This window comes from Paramisgurnus dabryanus, chromosome 5 (genome assembly GCF_030506205.2).
Source record: "Paramisgurnus dabryanus chromosome 5, PD_genome_1.1, whole genome shotgun sequence".
Taxonomy (NCBI): Eukaryota; Metazoa; Chordata; class Actinopteri; order Cypriniformes; family Cobitidae; genus Paramisgurnus; species Paramisgurnus dabryanus.
In genome coordinates, this window is record NC_133341.1 from 44,232,177 (window position 1) to 44,250,023 (window position 17,847).

At 36.9% G+C, this 17,847-nt stretch overlaps 2 protein-coding genes across 4 annotated transcripts in view; both read left to right on the top strand.

Moving 5' to 3' along the window:
* Window positions 1–1,145: 1,145 nt before the first annotated feature.
* On the top strand, window positions 1,146–12,606 carry LOC135774542 (uncharacterized). 3 transcript variants are annotated; one of them, XM_065284666.1, is made up of 8 exons: window positions 1,146–1,685; window positions 2,099–2,370; window positions 7,430–9,030; window positions 9,288–9,464; window positions 10,542–10,781; window positions 11,496–11,636; window positions 11,788–11,913; window positions 12,035–12,606. In XM_065284666.1, the coding sequence occupies exons 1-8, from the start codon at window positions 1,663–1,665 to the stop codon at window positions 12,173–12,175; spliced, it is 2,721 nt and encodes a 906-aa protein (XP_065140738.1). In that variant the 5' UTR covers window positions 1,146–1,662; the 3' UTR covers window positions 12,176–12,606. The 3 variants fall into 3 exon arrangements, with proteins under 3 accessions (XP_065140738.1, XP_065140739.1, XP_065140740.1); XM_065284667.1 differs by having other exon boundaries at window positions 10,545–10,781; XM_065284668.1 differs by lacking the exon at window positions 9,288–9,464.
* Window positions 12,607–13,516: 910 nt separating this feature from the next.
* Window positions 13,517–17,847, top strand: part of qsox2 (quiescin Q6 sulfhydryl oxidase 2) — an 18,154-nt gene continuing 13,823 nt past the window's right edge. Inside the window, exon 1 of the mRNA XM_065284296.2 lies at window positions 13,517–13,871. Coding sequence (XP_065140368.1) covers window positions 13,637–13,871 — 235 coding nt within the window. The 5' untranslated portion in view covers window positions 13,517–13,636. The remainder of the gene's footprint in view (window positions 13,872–17,847) is intronic.

Sequence of the window (17,847 nt, forward strand, 5' to 3'; positions counted from 1 at the left end):
TCTGCATTTTTGGCAGGGTTCCTCTAAAATTTGCATTCCCGGGGCTAAATATCGCATTATTAGGGTCGCTGCAACCCATGGACCTAAAAAATGGCCGCGGCAACAGTGTTAAAGTAGCCCAATTCTGTTGGAAAATTGTCGACTTGGCAACCCTACTTCACACCATCATAATCAAACTTATATTAATGCCAATGTCAACATTAGACACTATTTGCATTGTTGGTAAAATAAACAGGAAAAGAGTGCAGGGCTTTACTTTATCGATTATGAATTAGCTGGACTGACCTACAGTACATGTAATCCAGTCTGTTAAAACCCAGCTAAAGTCATTATTTTGTGATTTACTTCTACATAAAATCATCCCACACTCTGTGAAAATAAATATAACCTTGATATCTTTAAAGGGACGTTCCACTTTTTGTTGAAAATATGCTCATTTTCCAGCTCCCCTAGAGTTAAATATTTGATTTTTACCATTTTGGAATCCATTCTGCTAAGATCCGGCTCGGGCGCTAGCACTTTTAGCATAGCTTAGCACAATCCATTGACGCAACGAACACATATTTTGACAAGCCACACACCTTTCGGGCTAAATACATATTGTGACAAGCTTCATATCGTGCGCCCTCGAAAAAAGTCACCGGCCCCACTGCTTCCAACCACAGACATGGTCACAAATGCAAGTAGAGGGATTGAAAGGGTTAAAAGTAAGTCTTGGTTACTCACTTTATAAGCGAAAAGGTGTTTCAGCAAGTTTAATTGCATTTTTATGGAAGACTGTAAAGTCAAATGCTTTATTTCTTTAGCAAAACATACAGAGAACCCTTGAATGTGCGATATAAAATTAAATAGGTCAGGTTTGATTTGGTTTGAGCGTTGTCACTGCAGTGATGTGATGGGTTGCACAGGACATCAAAGCCATGTGATACAATAATTACCCATGATGCTCAGATGCCTCATTACCCTGCTAAGAAAACCTACTAATCTGCATGCTTATATTTTGCAGGAGGAAGAAAGTGTTATGCATCCTGGGATTATGGCAGATGCCAGAGGCGCCTATAAAGCATCCAGAGAGGATGGGAGGCGAGTGTGATCGCTATTATCTATTCTCATACAGTAACACGCAAGAGTAATAGGATGTTTAGCTCACGTATACAGTAAGCAGAGGCACATTTTGTGACGAGTACCACCTTGAGGCTTTCTTAAAGAGGAAATACTGCAGTGCACCACTTACTGTCTACCAAATCTGTGATGTATGACACACGGCTGAGCAGAGCGTGTGCACATCATAGGCTTGTTATCTACAGTCTCGACTGTATCTGTCTCTGTTACAATGCACCACTCAGGGTAATTACCCTTTGAGAGAGAGAAACGGAAGGATGAGAGTGATAGAGAGGGCGAGAGACACACAGACACACAGAGAGAGAGAGAGAGGAGTAAGGGGGGCTCTATGAGAGGAGAGGCAGAGTTATTGGATGAGAGAGCATAAGGAAGTTAAAGGGAATAAAAGAGGGCACCGCTGAGATCCAAGCTGACTGCTCTCTCAGAGCTGAGACGATATTCTCTGGGAGTGGCAGCAGCATCTCGCAGAGGACCTGAAAGAAGACAGTCTGCTCCTCCCCGGGCTGCTCGCTTGCAACTGAGTCCCTGTGTGATGGCAGTATGCCAGTCATGAACAGGTCCGGGTAGGTGGATGACATTTCTCTCTCTGTCTTTGTATTTGCATGAGTAAACAACACTAAAGTACTTGGGAGGGTGTAAGGTAAATCTCTGACATCATACCCTCGAACCCAAGCCTCTGCTGAAGTCAGCACGAAACAGCATACTTCTGAAATGGGATATTCAGTTAGGAAAAATGTAGAGCCTGGGGTTTTCTCCATCTAAAAATTGATTGGATTGTGGAAATAGGTTTTCCATACCAGAACTCAGCATGAGGAGGGGTTGAGAAAGTAACAGGGCTTGAAGAAAGTCAATTAGATTTCAAAGAAAGATCTGACTCTACTTGTGAAAGTAAGACATAAGTTATCCAAGGAATTCTGTATAAGATGTTCTTAAAATGGGCTTTACATGATAAGGCCTCTCTGCTTTTCCCTTCCAGTTTATTGAGTAAGGCGGGTTTAAGGAGGCTCCTGCAGTCAGATGAAGTCTGGACTTTAGCAAGGAAGAGGAACCAAGTGGAACTGGTCCAAGCCGAGCAGGAGATCCTGCAATTCGCAGAATCGAACAATCCTCCGACCAGTCCGTCTCACAGGTACGCCCGGCAGAGCACCCAGACTCCCCTACGCCTCATAAACCCAGAAAGAAAAGGTGCCGGCCCCCCGTGTCAGCGTGACCCTGTGAAGACGTCAAAAGGGGGACCTGACGTTAACGGTGAGTTTTTTTGAAATAGTCATCAGTTTCTCATTACTGTGAGCATATAGTTTTACTTCCAGTGATAAACATTTAACCATCTGGGGATAAACAATTCTAAAGCTTTGATAGTTCAGACTGAATGATTTGAATTTTCACAGACGCTCATATTGCTCTTTATTGTTGAGTGGACTGTAATAGTGATTTACGGTACGTCTAGGTTATGCTGACTCATGCTGTCAGCAGTATGACTTCACTGATTCATTCTGGCATTTATAGCATACGCACCAACATACCACAGCAAAAATCAAATCCGGAAAATAAATTTACATATGCGGCGTAAGTAAGCCTAAAAGATTGTCAGCAGAAGATCCGTCGTAATTTAAAACCAAACCTAAAGAAACCAAAAATGAGCTTTAACAAAACACTAAACATCTGGTAACACTTTATTTCTTAACATTAGTAAATGCAATCCTTGCTCCTTGTTTCCTGTCTGCCATCATTGGACAAACTGATTAATCCAGGTTCAGACACACCTGGATTAATCAGTTTGTCCAATAATGGCAGACAGGAAACAAGGAGCTGGCTGAAGTTCAGGAAGTAGTGCAGCTGGGCATAAAGCCTATTAACATGAATTAAATGTTGTAGAAGTATTGTTCATTGTTAGTTCATTTAGCTCATTTAGGGGTTTTCAAACTTTTTTGTCAGCCGAACCCTCTTTATCTAAATTGTTACTTGATTATTACTAATGATCCCACTTTCATAAAAAAATCTGATAATTTACTCACCCCATGTCATTCAGGATGTTTATGTCTTTCCTTCTTCAGTCGAGTAGAAATTAAGTTTTTTTCAGGATTTTTCTCCGTATAGTGGACTTTAGTGGACAGTTTACAGTTTTAATGCAGCCTTAAAGGGCTCTAAAAGAACCCAATCGAGGCATAAGTGTGTTATCTAGAGAAATTTTTGTCATTTTCGCCTCCCCCCCCAAAAAAATTGTACTAAACCACAACTTCTTCTCTTGCACTAGCTGTGTGATGCGGCACCTTAATCTTACGTATTATGCAATAGCGTTGAATGGTTACGCGTGACACATGCGAAACTACCGCTCCAGTATTTACAATTGTGAAGAAAGAGGACCGTTCCGACATTGTTGTATGTGGAATGATACTAATTAATGTCTTTGTGTAAGTTAATTGTTTAAAATGGTTCGCAAATGTGCGTTTCACATATGTAACACATGACCTTTCGATGTGATTACGTAATACATAAGGTCGCATGGCTAGTGCAAGACAAGAAGTTTAAAAGTACTTTTTTTGGATAATTGTTTTGCTAGATAAGACCCTTATGCCTTGTTTGGGACCGTTTAGAGCCCTTTGAAACTGCGTTTTAAGGCCAATTCACACTGATCCAACAGACGCGTTTGTTGGAGTCTGTTGGGTCAGTGTGAAACCCCTGCTGGAAGTTGTTGGATCAAAGTAAATGAGACTTTATAATGTGGGTGTCTGTTGGTGTCTGTTGGAGTTGGTAGTTGTCTGACCAGTGTGAATTGGCCTGAAGCTGTAATTTTAAACTGTATTGAAACTGCAATGGTCCACTAAAGTCTACTTTATGGAGAAAATGAGCGGTGAATCAAATATTCAATTTTAACATAATAATTTGTTATAAAAGAGGTCATCATACTTGAATGAACATCCTGCAAGTTTCAGAACTGAAAACGTCCGTGCTACTGAAATATAACTTTGGAATTCGGAGAAATATGACATCAAAGCAGAATTGAAGCACCTCCCACAAGCCAAATACAATGATCACTTTTGCAGCCCCGCCAACAGCTTCGCGTGACACACGTGTGTCTCAAAAATCCGTAAACATGTCTTTAAAGATTGCCAAATGTAACCAAAATTACTTTTAAATACATTTTTTCTGAGAGACTTTTATTTTGACGTGATCTGTTATGATAGAGTAACCATGGAAACGAAAGTCTTGGGTTGTGGAAGAACCATGTGGGAACAACACAGAAGCTGAATACTTTAATTCGGAGGTTCAGAACATAACATTAGGAATGCGTGGATAAAGTTTGTTTTTGAAAAAGTTCCAGCTCGCGTGGGGAGTGTTTGATTACTTTGTGTACTGCGCATTCATTTGTAAAGAATGAGTGAAACATTTTACTTTATTTTAAGCAACACTATGTAGTTTCCATGTAAAAATGACTTACAGCTCCCCCATGTGGTTGAAAAGCGCAACAGTGCCTGGTATCAGACACTCTTCTGCAGGCTGGGGGAGGGGCGGGGCTGTGTGCTCTACCCTCCACCGCCACTTTCAGAGTGTGCTTGTAGCAGCTAGGAGGCTGCTCAGGTTGCAGCAACAGTACAATTTGTCCAGTTAAAAGTTGTTCTATCACTGAAATAATTTTAGAGACATTATTTAAAGGTAAAAAAACTACATAGTGTTACTTTAAGTTACTGCGTTTCACTATTGCTTTGTTGGAAGAGATCGCTTGATATGTCCTGTTGTAACATCCGTGTCTTAACACGTATGTTTGACTGTTTTAATTTACTAAAAACATTAAACGATTAATAAAATGTACAACACTTAACAATACGACACAAAACAAAACAGGTGCGTTTGAAAGGTCCAACACTCAACAAAGCTTTTTTATCATATAACTGTGGTATGTAAAGTTACGTGTATCTAAGAGCAAACTCACAAGCACAATAGAAATATACAAAGTTATTGATAAGAGCTTATCAGCCGCAGTTTAGATTCTGATGCGCGCTTACTGTGTTGTTTACGGTACTTTAGTCACGTCGAGTTTAAAGTTTTGTTTATACTTTTTAATACGTATTGTCAATTATGTGTATCATCTTTAGCACCCAGAATCTTTTGTGGGTCAAACATATATGTGTTTGGCTGCTATTTTTACACATTAATGTTTTTAAAACATTTGCCCACATGTAATGACGGGGAATGAAGCTGTCCAATCATAGCAGTGGGCGTTTACGTCCAGGTCTTCAATGCGGCCCGCCCCTTCAAACGAACCATTTCTCCAGAGAGCCACTAATCCATGTTACAAAATAGCGAATTACTTATTGCTTTTGATGTTTTTGAATGTAAAAACCATGCGAACATCATAAGTAGACATCAGACAACAGTATAAAACAATAAAATCGAGAAATTCACTGCCCCTTTAAGGAATTATTAAGCATTTTAAAACTTCCAGGCATGTGTGCTTAGGCAAGTTGGAGCTAAACTCTGTGCCCCAGGGCGGATCTGAAAGCAGCCAATTAGAGCTCAGCCTCAGGTCACATGTTTTAACCCTTTTTACTTCCCTACACACACACTCGTTAGGAGTGCGCCCCAGACACACAAACCTGACACACACAAAAAAACTCCGTTTTTATTATTTTTTTTTTTTAAATAAATCATAACATGTCTAACAGTGAAATAGTGCAACTAAATGATTTTAGTTTTTATTAGTTTGCACTATATATTTAACTTTTTGGTAACATGTTAAAGTAGCTTTCTTCTCTGGCCAACTTTGGGGGTGGCGCCCCAGCGCCCCCTATTGACCAGCCGCCACTGGTCAAAGAGTTTTCTACTCGTTTATAGTAAGTTTTCCGAATATATTAGGATATTAAGCTTTTTTAAACCCCTTTCCTTTATTTAGTAAGGACAGTAAAGAGTAACTGAAGACTTTTTAAAAGCTGAAATTCTAAGGGGGAGTGCACACCAAAGCTATTTTACGCAACTGAAAACGCTCGGTGGATAGCTTTATTTCAGCTGACTACCAGCTTCCTTCAGCTGAGTGCTTTGGTTTCTGTAATACTTCTGCTTTGTTTATAAGTCGTTGTACGGTGCGGCGGTTGGTTGTTGTGATATTTGTCTGCCCCTCCTCCACTGTGATTGGACGGCCGTGTGAGAGCTGACATTGATGAACTGAGCTTTTTACCCAAAGTTGAATATTTTTCAACTCTCAGCGCTAGGGCTGTCACTTTTGAGAAAAATCAAATTCGAACGGATTTCGAATATCATGCAATGTATCCGAATATATTCGAATATCTAGGCACCCCCCGCGCATCAAAAACCCACCGTAATGGAGATTCAATCACATCATTATTAACAGTGACAATAAACTGGGCTGTCTGAATTACCTTTTTACTTAATGTTTGAAACAGCAGGTATCAACTTATGAATAAAAAACGTATATATGACAAAACGATTCAGAACAGTTACAAACAATAACGTGACAACTTAAACAGCAGCAGGAGTATAGGAGCCCAAACGGAATGCGCTACACATAGCATTTTAAAAACCGGATGGTTTATTTATAGTTCGAATACGGATATTTCACGTCATGTTCGAATGCATATTCGAATATAGAATAAAAAGTGACAGCCCTACTCAGACGGCTTTCAGCATGGAGAAAAACTGTCAGCTGCTGGCTTTTTTGAAAAACGCTGTGCTTCCATTGGAAACAATTGAAAACAAACACAGGCCATCAGCGTAAAAGCTTTGGTGCGCACGTCCCCTTAGAGGGTTTTGCAGCGAAAGACAGTCAAATTTGTTAAATGTGATCACAAAACCAGACATAAGGTAAAAAAATTTGATAAATGAGTTATACATTTATACACAAGTAAGCTTTCTATTTGATGTATGTTTTTTTTAGGCTAGGAGAATATTTGGTCGAGATTAAACTGCTTAAAAATCTGGAATCTGAGGTTGCAAAAAAATCTAAATATTGTGAAAATCGCCTTAAAAGTTGTTTTAATAAAGTCCTTAGCAACACATATTACTAATGATAAATACATTTTTATATATTTACAGTGGGAAATTTACAAAATATCTTTATGGAACATCATCTTTACTTGATATCCTAATGATTTTTGGCATTAAATTAAACATTTTGACCCATACAACGTATTGTTGGCTTTTTCTACAAATATTCCCATGCAACTTATGACTGGTTTTGTGGTCCGGGGTCACAATACCAATTAATTTTTTTAGAGTGCAAATATGCAATAATATTACTAAGAATGTTACTAAAAAATATCATTAATAAAGCTGTAACTGGTGTGGCTTTCAGACCAAGATACTCAGAAGAAGGTCCCAGGGTTTTATGAGGACACCCGCACACCCAAGAGTATTGAATCTTGCAGAGGAGAAAGATTCCAGTACCCAGCTGAAGAGAATCCGAAACCTGTTTTGAATAAACAGCAGTTCACACACGACCATAAACCTAATCAAGATTCAGACATCAGGGTTCACACAGGGTCCAATGTGTCATCTGACACACCCCAAGACCTCCAGTCGCACTCCGAAGAAAGCCATCTCAAACCCAAGGACAGGGAGAACATAAAGACAAGAACTTTGGTCCACAGCACTAAAACTACAGCTCTTAATGTAAAAAACAATCAGAGATCCAAAAATTTTCTTTTATTAAATAACAACCATGACATATGCAATGAGGATTCGAAGGTGCAGTGGAAATCATCCGCTTCATACCATAAATCTGACAGAGACTGTAAATTCCCTGAAACGAGTACGGTTGCAGACGCTCCACTTATTGGGAGCTTGATTCTGAATACATTAAGTGCCGATACGAGAAATGCAGAGGACAGTCCATACAAGACAGAAGAAAAGGTATTTTCACATCACAGCGAACCGCTCACTTGCTCTAATCCGAAGAAAGACAACATCAAAGAGAAAAACCCTGACGCAAGTACGTTTTCGGTGGTCTATGCTGAAAAGTACATGGTGGTTCCAGAAACTTCTCAGTTTGAGCTTGATTTTAACAATAAAGATGGCGATGGATGCAATTCAGGGCGAACGACTGCCGAGTCTCTCCTCTCAGAGATCCTCTCTCCTGTAGATGAGGTTTTGTCATATGGAAGCGCAGAACTTCCCTCCGTTAAAGGAGGAGCTGAATCAGGGCTTTACAGCTACAGCGGTCCACCTCACCCTGCCTTCGAGATCATTACATGGACCAGCGAGGATGAACTTCCGGCTCCACCTGAATCTCCAGAAGATCTCTCTATTAATAGCGAGAATGTTCCTCCTCTTCCTGTAGACTTAAGAAGGACAGAAACTCATAGACTCGGCAGGGATAAGGAAATAGATGGCGATGAAGCTAATGGAGATCTCAGTACAAGCCTTCCTCCGAGCGTATGTGAGGACGATTGCTCGGAGTACACCAGTTCGCTTCCCGAAGATGTGAAACATGAAATCTCAGATCCTTTGTCCTCCTTTCAGATTGGAGACAGAGTTCTTGTGTGTAACTCTAGACCCGGCGTGCTGAAATACAAAGGCCTCACTGCATTTGCAGATGGATTTTGGGCAGGTGTGGCACTGGACACCCCTAATGGAAACCATAATGGCACCTTCAGGGGTGTGAAGTATTTCAGCTGCGATAAATGCCACGGCGTCCTGGTCAGAGCAGAGGACGTCTCTCACATTCACAGAGAACATGGTAGTGATATAGAGACCAGGGTGGATGAAGATCCCTTCTCGGATGAGGAGCCACCTAGACACGCGGCAAAGACGGCCACGTCATCATCAGCAGGTGCAAAAGGAGGAGATATAAATATGAAAGATGATCCGAAGAGCACACAGCAAAAAGAACCCAAGGAAGACATTTCAAATGGAGCTAAAAATCTTTTATATACCTCAAAAATGGCTTTACCAAAAGTAAGTTATGGACACATCAAGCACTCGTTCTGGATTATCATATGTGACCCAGTCTGTGAAACCACAGCTTAAGTAAATTTTTGTTATTTACATTACATCATCCTACATAATGTAAAGAGCATTCTGTGAAAATATAACTTTGATATATTTAATATTGACTAAGGGCATGTCAAAGACTGAAATCAAAATTTAACCTAGATTTCACAGACAGGGTCACATGTCCAATGACATCATTAAACCATACCTGTATTTTACAGATTGACACTGAGCTTATCCATCATAATAAGGAAAACAGGCATCTTGTGGATGATTCCGATCATTCAGTTACTCGATTGACAGATGAGTCGAGGGAAGATATAATCCGATGTACTGAAGATATCAGAAGGGGACGGAGAAGAACAAAATCAATGCATGATAATACACATATAAATACTGTAAGATTCCAAAACAGTCGTCGGTGTTATAAAAATTAAGAAGATCAATTGGTAAAGCATTGCATTGGATGTGTAAAGATCATAGGGTTGAGTTCAAGGAAAAAGACATAGAGATAAAAAATATAGCTTGAATGCACTTTAAGTCACTTTGGATTAAAGCATCAGCCAAATTCATCATTGTTAATGTATACTTGTGTTAAAGGGCACCATTTTTACTAGATGTAATATGCAGTAAGTCTTCAAGTCAAAATATCCCACAGATCATTTATTATAGTGTTTAATTATAATTATATATTATTAAATGCCCCTATTTTGGTGGAAGCAAAAATAAGGGCTGTTTTAATGTGTGTACATTTAAATGCAAATGAGCTACAGCTCCTCACTCATTTATCAACAGACAGTGAGCGCTTTTGGTTAAAATAAATCTGATTCCTGTAAATACAGTCTGGGACAATAGTATCTTTAGCCGCATTCACGCTAAAATGAATGTTATATCAAACACATTTAAAAAAGCATTTGGGTAAAATTAACTTGGCTTTATCAGTGTGATGTCACATTAACAAGAGAATCAAAACAGCATGCTTTGGTTTAATGGAGATCAGTGGCGGCAGGTGACTTCTTTTTTCGAGGGCGCTCGATGCGAAGTTCGTCACAACATGTATGTAGCCCGTCAAGTGTGTGGTTCGTATTTTCAAAATATGTGTTCTGCACGTCGAGAGATCTTGTGTGCATCACGTGTCTTGTCAAAATAAGTTTATGATAGGGTTTATGATAAAAGAGACACTTGCATTTGCCAGATACTCATGCGTAATCAGAGTTTAGTGTTAAGGGAGTGTCCTGCGTGTATTTTGTGAGCGTCTCTTTTATCATAAACCCTTTAGACGTGTCTGCAGCAGGCACTTATTTTTACAAAACACGTGATGCATGGTCCACATGACGCAACAAACCCTTTTTTTATTTGCGCCTTTCGGATAAGCAGTCACGAGCCGTCACCGATGGAGGTTAAAAAAGAAGAAGAGGGTGATTTTTATAGGGTTATAATGTTTTCTTATTATTGTAATTATTCTCTTTGATCAGCAGGATGCAAGAAAAAATGAAGATAGTTATTTAACACCACGTCTTTTGGAGCAGTGGCATCAGGCCCCACCCGACATGCCACTGAAGATAAAGGTGCAACCTCATGACGATCCTGTTGTGTACAGATTAGTGGATGCTGCAGTGGACATTCTATGTGGTCAAGCAAATGATGATGCACTCGACGGTTGTGAAACACCAAACTATCTGTTAGATGACAAAAGTTGCAAAGCTTATAGGCAGGTGAGTCAATCTAATTTACAAAATGTATGGAGTGCATTTAATGTATTGGGTTATATACATACAAGCGGGGTATTATGCAAGGTGTAGAATGTGCCTGTGAAGTTTCAGGCCCATATACCTTATAGATCATTTATTATACAATGTTGAAAAGGCCCATTTTTGGGTGTGCAGGAAAAAGTGCAGTTTTTGTGTGTGTGTCTCTTTAAAAGCAAATTAGCTGCTGCTTCCCTCCCCGTTTACTTTTATGTATACAATGTTCTTTATACCACAAGACAATTACCTTACTTCATTGTTCATAATGAGTGTGCGGTAATAAATTATTTAAAGTGATATCAGTTTGCTCAGAAAACGCCTACAGCTTGTACCATGAGACTGAGGTTTTACAAGGATTTTAAAAAAAGGAGTGGGAAGATTCTTTATAGGATCTTATAAGATCTTGATAGGGTGGTTGTGTACACACACAGGCGACACACAATTATGTTCAACCGATATATAAATGTACATTTCTTATATAATACCATTTATAAAATATGTTTATATTACCCTAATATAATTTAAATGACTGTGTAAACATAGAGGTATACAGATTTTTTTAATTGTTAATAGCATTGAAAACACTGAACTACAATATGTAAATGTTTAGCTGATTGTAAGTTTAAAACAAATAAGAGCAGAAACACTTTATAATCTGTTTGCTTTTTCTGTACATTTTAGGTCATCTTTCAGTTAACATCTGATGTACTTCATGACATTTTGGGTGATCTTTTAGGGACAAAACAGTCTTATCACAACATATGCAATGAATCTGTGATCTCTGCACTGCCCTCATGTAACATTTCAATCACGTTGTTGAAGGTAAAACACATTTTCAATCCAAATGAGCTTTATTGGCATTAATGTATAGTACAATGTTAAAATGTATAACGTTAAAATAATTTATAATGAATTACTTTGATTTAAAGCATATTTGTTCATTTGCAGTGTATTAATCTAATCTTATTTGCAGGCAGCAGTGAAGAAAGAGATACAGAAAGCACTAAACTTAGAGCGAAATGAACAACACATGACAGAGATGCTCCAAAAACTGTGCAAATATTGGTATGCCAAGAGAGACAGAGTGGACTATATACTGGTGTGTGTGAAGATACTGTATTGTTTAATATGCTTAACTAGTCTTGATCTTCATCTAATATTATGCAATATATAAAAAAGTTGAAAACTGCTAGAAATATTTTTTCTGTTTCCACTTCCAGATTCAGGAATTACACAATGATGAGAGAACTTGGCTAGACTACACATCTGACCAATATACTGTGAAAATGTGTCTGACTGAAGAGATTTTCAGCATTCTTTTGGATGACACAATAGTAACCTTAAATCATATGCATTTTTAAACATAAAAGACAAAATCAGACAACATTTTAATTAATTGTTTTTTCCCCTTTTTTTAATGTCATCAAATTCTTTATAGCAGTTGCAATAAATAGGTTATGCACTTTTTTGATGTATTTTTGTTTTAAAATAAGCTCAAAGAAATGTTTAATAAAATATTGTATAAAATAAAATGACCAATGTACGAAAAATACAGGTAGCTACTTCTAATCAAATATTTGTAACCCCCACCACTTACATGTGATTTTGGCTAGATGTCTTTATCTTCTCTACTAGGCTATATCCAACAAATTAAAAATCATACAACAGCATCATAGTCTGTTAAATTGATATTCAATTTATTGTAGTACAAAACTATTTTAATTGTAAACTATTAATATGAACATTTCTTAAAGGTAACATTATACACTTTCTGTCCTTTCTCTGTATTTGTTAAACTCAACATTTTTACTGTTGTTATTAAACATTTATGTCATTTTCTTCTCTTATATTTCCTTTCAAAAGTGTCTGTCATATACATAAATGTACAAACAAAAATTTGTTCACAAAAATCAGTGTTAGATACAGTATGTCCCAAATCGACAACAGTGCTACACACTTTTTAATGAATAGAGACATATAATTACATCCATAAAGTTATATTTTACTTGCTTTAACTTAAATTTTACTTTACTTATATGTTAACTTTATATTTAACTTATTTTTTTATAGATCAACTTACATTTTTTACTTCAATAACCTTTCTTTAATTAAAAAAATTAAAACAACTTTGACATTTTTAACATTTTAAAACCTTTATAGAAAGTGCTAGTGTAATTAAAACTACAATGAAACTGAAATATACAGTATTTCTTTGTTTGCATTATATTTTGCTCCTCTAAATGATACAAAAGCACACTGTAAAAAGTACAAGTTGGATAAAAAAAAATCATTTGAACGATTTAAATTTATCAAATTAAATATTAAAAAACAAAATATAAAATTTGTATAAAATTGAAATATTGAACTAAAAAAAAACTTAAACTGTACTTAACGTGAGAAAATATAGTTTGAGAAAACTATTTTTAGGTGTTACCAATTAAAGTAATGATTTAAATTGATAAAACGTTTACTTTTTACTGTGGGATAAAACTTTATGAAAATATTAAAACTATTACTTGTTTATCTCAGTGTCATAATATAATAATTCTACATAATTCAATGAATTTAAGAAATGTAATTTGTGTATTTTAAAACATCTGCAAATGCACTGCACATATAAAATGCGTCGAGCGTGCGCAGCTACTATGTGCAATGTGGCATTCTGCGCTCCGACCGCGCACCAATGACAACCTCGAACTCACACGTCCCCACTAAATGTAGTCATCGGAAGAAGCCATATGGGAAGAAGCAAGCAGAATCTGCCTGAATGCTGAGGACTCGTTTATTTCTCTGGTGTCACATCACACGGCGTTTCATCCCCGATGGCAGTAGTTTTCTGTGTGAAGATCAGTGTTTTGATGGCGCTGTTGTTTGGTCGGATTCACTCAACTCGTTTATACACAGAAGAGGATCCCGTTGTTATTCTGACTAGCGATAATCTCAAACTGACCGTGGTGAACTCATCCACCGCCTGGCTGATTCAGTTTTACTCGTCCTGGTGTGGTCACTGTATCCAGTATTCACCCACATGGAAAGCTCTGGCAGGGGATGTAAAAGGTCTGTCATCATCTTCATCTTTATTTACTATCTAACGTTAGTGCTTCTCCTAATGCGTTCAATAGATACACCTAAGGCTCGTATAATGTGTCCAAAGAATAACATGGAGTTTGTTTTGGAATAAACTCTCTTATTATAAAGTATTTTGGGAATATAAAACGTTAGAGTAACATTAAACAGGTATTTTTTATTCATTCCATGTTTTTGAATGGTTTTCATGTTCATTTACCATGGTATTTGTTTACAGTACACGTTACTCCAGGAATACTACGGTAGTACCATGATGCATGTCCGAAATACAATGGTGCTTAATAATATCAGTATTCGTTTACAAGAGTTTATATTTTACTCTAAGAAAAACCCTTATCAGAATTAATCATGGTTTTACTATAGTAAAATATCTAAAATAACTACTGTTTATCGACAGGTAGATTACTATTTGTATCCATATTTTTACGACAAATATCATGCTCAAACTGATGTTTTTGTAGTAAGACAATAGTAAATGTGTAATTACTACAAGTACCTTTATTAAACTATGGTAACTGTAGTAAAACTATGGTTAAGTTTTGTAGGGGTATAAAGTATGGTAAAGTATATCACACAGCATTGAGGATTACCGTGTTCAGTTACAATAGTGTTTACATGTTCAGGTCCAGGAATACGACAGTAAAACCATGTTATGTATACAATATACCATGGTATTCCCATTGTACTTTGCTTTATTTACCTTGGCAGTCTAGTATTACATTTACAGTATCTGTTATGGTATTACACACTCTTCTTTAAATGGTGCGTGTGTCCCATGACTATCATGTTAGTACTCTGTTTTTCATCACATGGTTCTGGTTTAAAGAGTGATTTTTATGTGTTTTGACCCTGGCTTGTTGATACACCTGTATGGAAATCCACAGTGCTTCCTTATCACAGACTCAAGGTCTGATGTTCACCCACAACAGCCACCAATATGCTTTCTGGTTCCTCTTTTTGGCAAAAAAGTCCAATAACATGCTGTGGTTGGGAACCAATCTGCTGGCTAGCTTATGAATAACATTAAAGGGACAGTTCACCCAAAAATGAAAATTCTGCCATCATTGTCTCACCCTTATTTTGTTACAAACCTGTATAATGTTTTTCCTGATGAACACAAAAGAAGATATTTTGAGAAATGTTTGTAACCAAACCATTCGTGGACCCTATTCACTTCTATAGTTGGAAAAAGAATACTATGGAAGTAAATGGTGTCCACAATTGGTTTGGTTACAAACATTTCTCAAAATATCTTCTTTTTTTTCTGTTCATCAGAACAAAGAAATGTATACAGGTTTGTAACAACATAAGGGTGAGTAAATGGGTGATTCTCACGAAAACTTGGTTTTAAAAATGTCAAGCATGAAAATGTAAAAATTGCTTAAATTTACTTTTTTTCCCACCAGACATTGAAAAACAAAGTCTGGAGTAAATGGGAACATTAATTTAAAAACACTTTTACTTATCATTTAACACTTTTTGTAACATAATTTAAAAAATGAGTCCTAAAAAATCTCATTACCGCAACAGTCAGAAAACATCAACACTGACATATTTTCAAAATGACATGACAAACCTGAAAGAACATAATTTGGAGATCCTGCACATGCATTTAAAATCAAAGTGTTATGCTTCTATTAATTAAATTAACATTTAATAAGCATCTGTTGCGGTAATGATAATCAAAATGTCGTGTAAGCATTCTGACAAGACAATATTTCAAATTAACTGTAAAAAAAAAGATCTTACCTGGTAGCCATCTTGAAGTAACTGGTCCATGTGCTTGGTCACTCAAAATCAAACTTTATTAAAATTCTGTATGTGTGCTTAAACTGTTCTCAAAAAGTGTTGCGGAGGATGAGAACATCAGGCATGGACATATCATTTTCCAAATTTTTCTTCATTATTATTATACATGAATATTCAGTAAATATTTTTTCTGTCATCTAAAGTAGTCTAGCAAAACATCCATTTATTTTTTTTCTAAATATTTTTGTGTTAATTTGATTAAATTACAACATAACGCATGTTCAAACACAGCCGGACACATTGCGGTAATGAGAATTTCAGCAGAAAATGAGATAAAATTGACAAATTATAAATTCTTATGTTGAAATCACACATTGTGCAAGGTAGAACACAGTATTGTGTTAATTCTGATGCTTTTTAATATTACTATATTACACATTTTATAGCTAAAATCATTAGTGCCGTGGTGTTTCAATGGTTTCGTGAGAATCACCCAAATGATGACAAAATTTTCATTTTTGGGTGAACTATCCCTTTAAATAAATATATAAAAGTGGAAATATGCCATGTAGTCTTGGTCTCAATAATTAATATGAAGACATAAAAACTACACATATGGAATTACTCAAAGAATGAAAATAGTTTAACATGATATGTAACCTGTTACTAAACAATACTATTACCATCCATCACTAGCATTTGTTGGTTTGCATGTGGTTTATAACTTTACATACAGTCTCACCAATAAATTGGCCATTTGTTTTAGACGAATTTGATTTTAAAGGCTTAGATTTCTATGTGGGCACAGTGGCACACAGATATTTTTATTAAGAGCGACTTGCAGTGCATTCAACATATACATTATTATCAGTATGTGTCTTCCCTGGGAATCCAACCCACAATCCAGGTTGGCATGATATATACGATATTTGGTGTGCAATGCGCTATTTTAAATTGTATTCAAATATATATTAAAGATAAAAAAAATCATATTTCTGTTTCACAACAACCTCTGTAAGTGAACAGCTATATTTTACTGTTGTATAAAACAAACAAAACTTTTAATCGATGTAAACCAACTTAACAAATAAAATAAATATCACCGCTATCATGCAAAGTTGCACACGCACGCACATCCCAACTAACATGGGTATGCCAGATACTATATTATCCGCATGGACCTAAAACTTTGACCGTTACGTTAGTTTTTAAAGTGTTTCATTTAAATCAATCATTTATTGCAAACCATTATGCATATCGCGATATGCACGCCTGCACGTTTCGATATATTGCACGGCCCTACAACAATGCAATGCTCTATCAGTTAAGCTATAGGATGAGCTTGTTAGTAGACGACGGCTTTCTGGAAGCACTAAGCAGCTCTGGTTGGTGGGATGAAGTCCACCTCAGTCTGAACTAACTGTTGCACATTACCAGGTGCTTTCTCTTCACATCTTCTCACAGCCTTACTGTTGATAAAAAATGCTTAGATAGCAATACTTGCTTCGGGCTAAAATATGGACACTTGTGTTGGGTTCAATGAAAAGGTCATTGTAGTTTGACATGTTTCATCTAAATGAGGGCAAATAGATTTAACACCTTGTCTCGAAGATGCTAAAAGTGGTATGGCTGTTAAATTGGGCAGGGTAAGCTTTTTCTCACTGCCATTTTCTGCTTTACGACCCTTACAAAAAGTAATGCAGCGGTACTGTGCTACCGTAATTTTTTACTGCCTAGGGTTGAAAGTCTGAGCCTGAAAATGGTATTATTTAGCACCTGCTGTCAAACATTTCCTCAAACTATCAGCATAACAATTTAAGTGAAAAGTTAGATTTTTTTAGTCCTTTTGCTTTCATGAGCAGCGCATGCATTTGTGCGTCCAAGTTTGTGAAAAAAAGCGTTTTTAAATAGGTTATACATTTCTTTATTGATAATGCCAACTTCTAGTTTCGGACCTAGGACTGTAGGATACACTATGAGAGAGTTGTGCAATGAAATGCATTTTTCAAATAGTTGTAAAGCACACAAGAGGTGTTTCTGGTCTTTAGATACCGTTGCAAAGACAAATCTTCTGTTGAATGCATTCAGCGTGCCTTTTGTTGGCACAAGCTGTCGGCTGCATGGCTCGCGAGCGGCCGCCTACCAGCTGTTACCTTCACAATGAGAGTCAGATGGCCCTATTGTGAAGGCTCGACCC

Coding starts and splice junctions, on each gene's coding strand:
- LOC135774542 (XM_065284666.1), top strand. CDS start 1,663: ATGCCAGTCATGAACAGGTCCGG. Junction 2,371..7,429: donor AGGGGGACCTGACGTTAACG/GTGAGTTTTTTT, acceptor TGTGGCTTTCAG/ACCAAGATACTCAGAAGAAG. Junction 11,914..12,034: donor ACAGAGTGGACTATATACTG/GTGTGTGTGAAG, acceptor TTCCACTTCCAG/ATTCAGGAATTACACAATGA.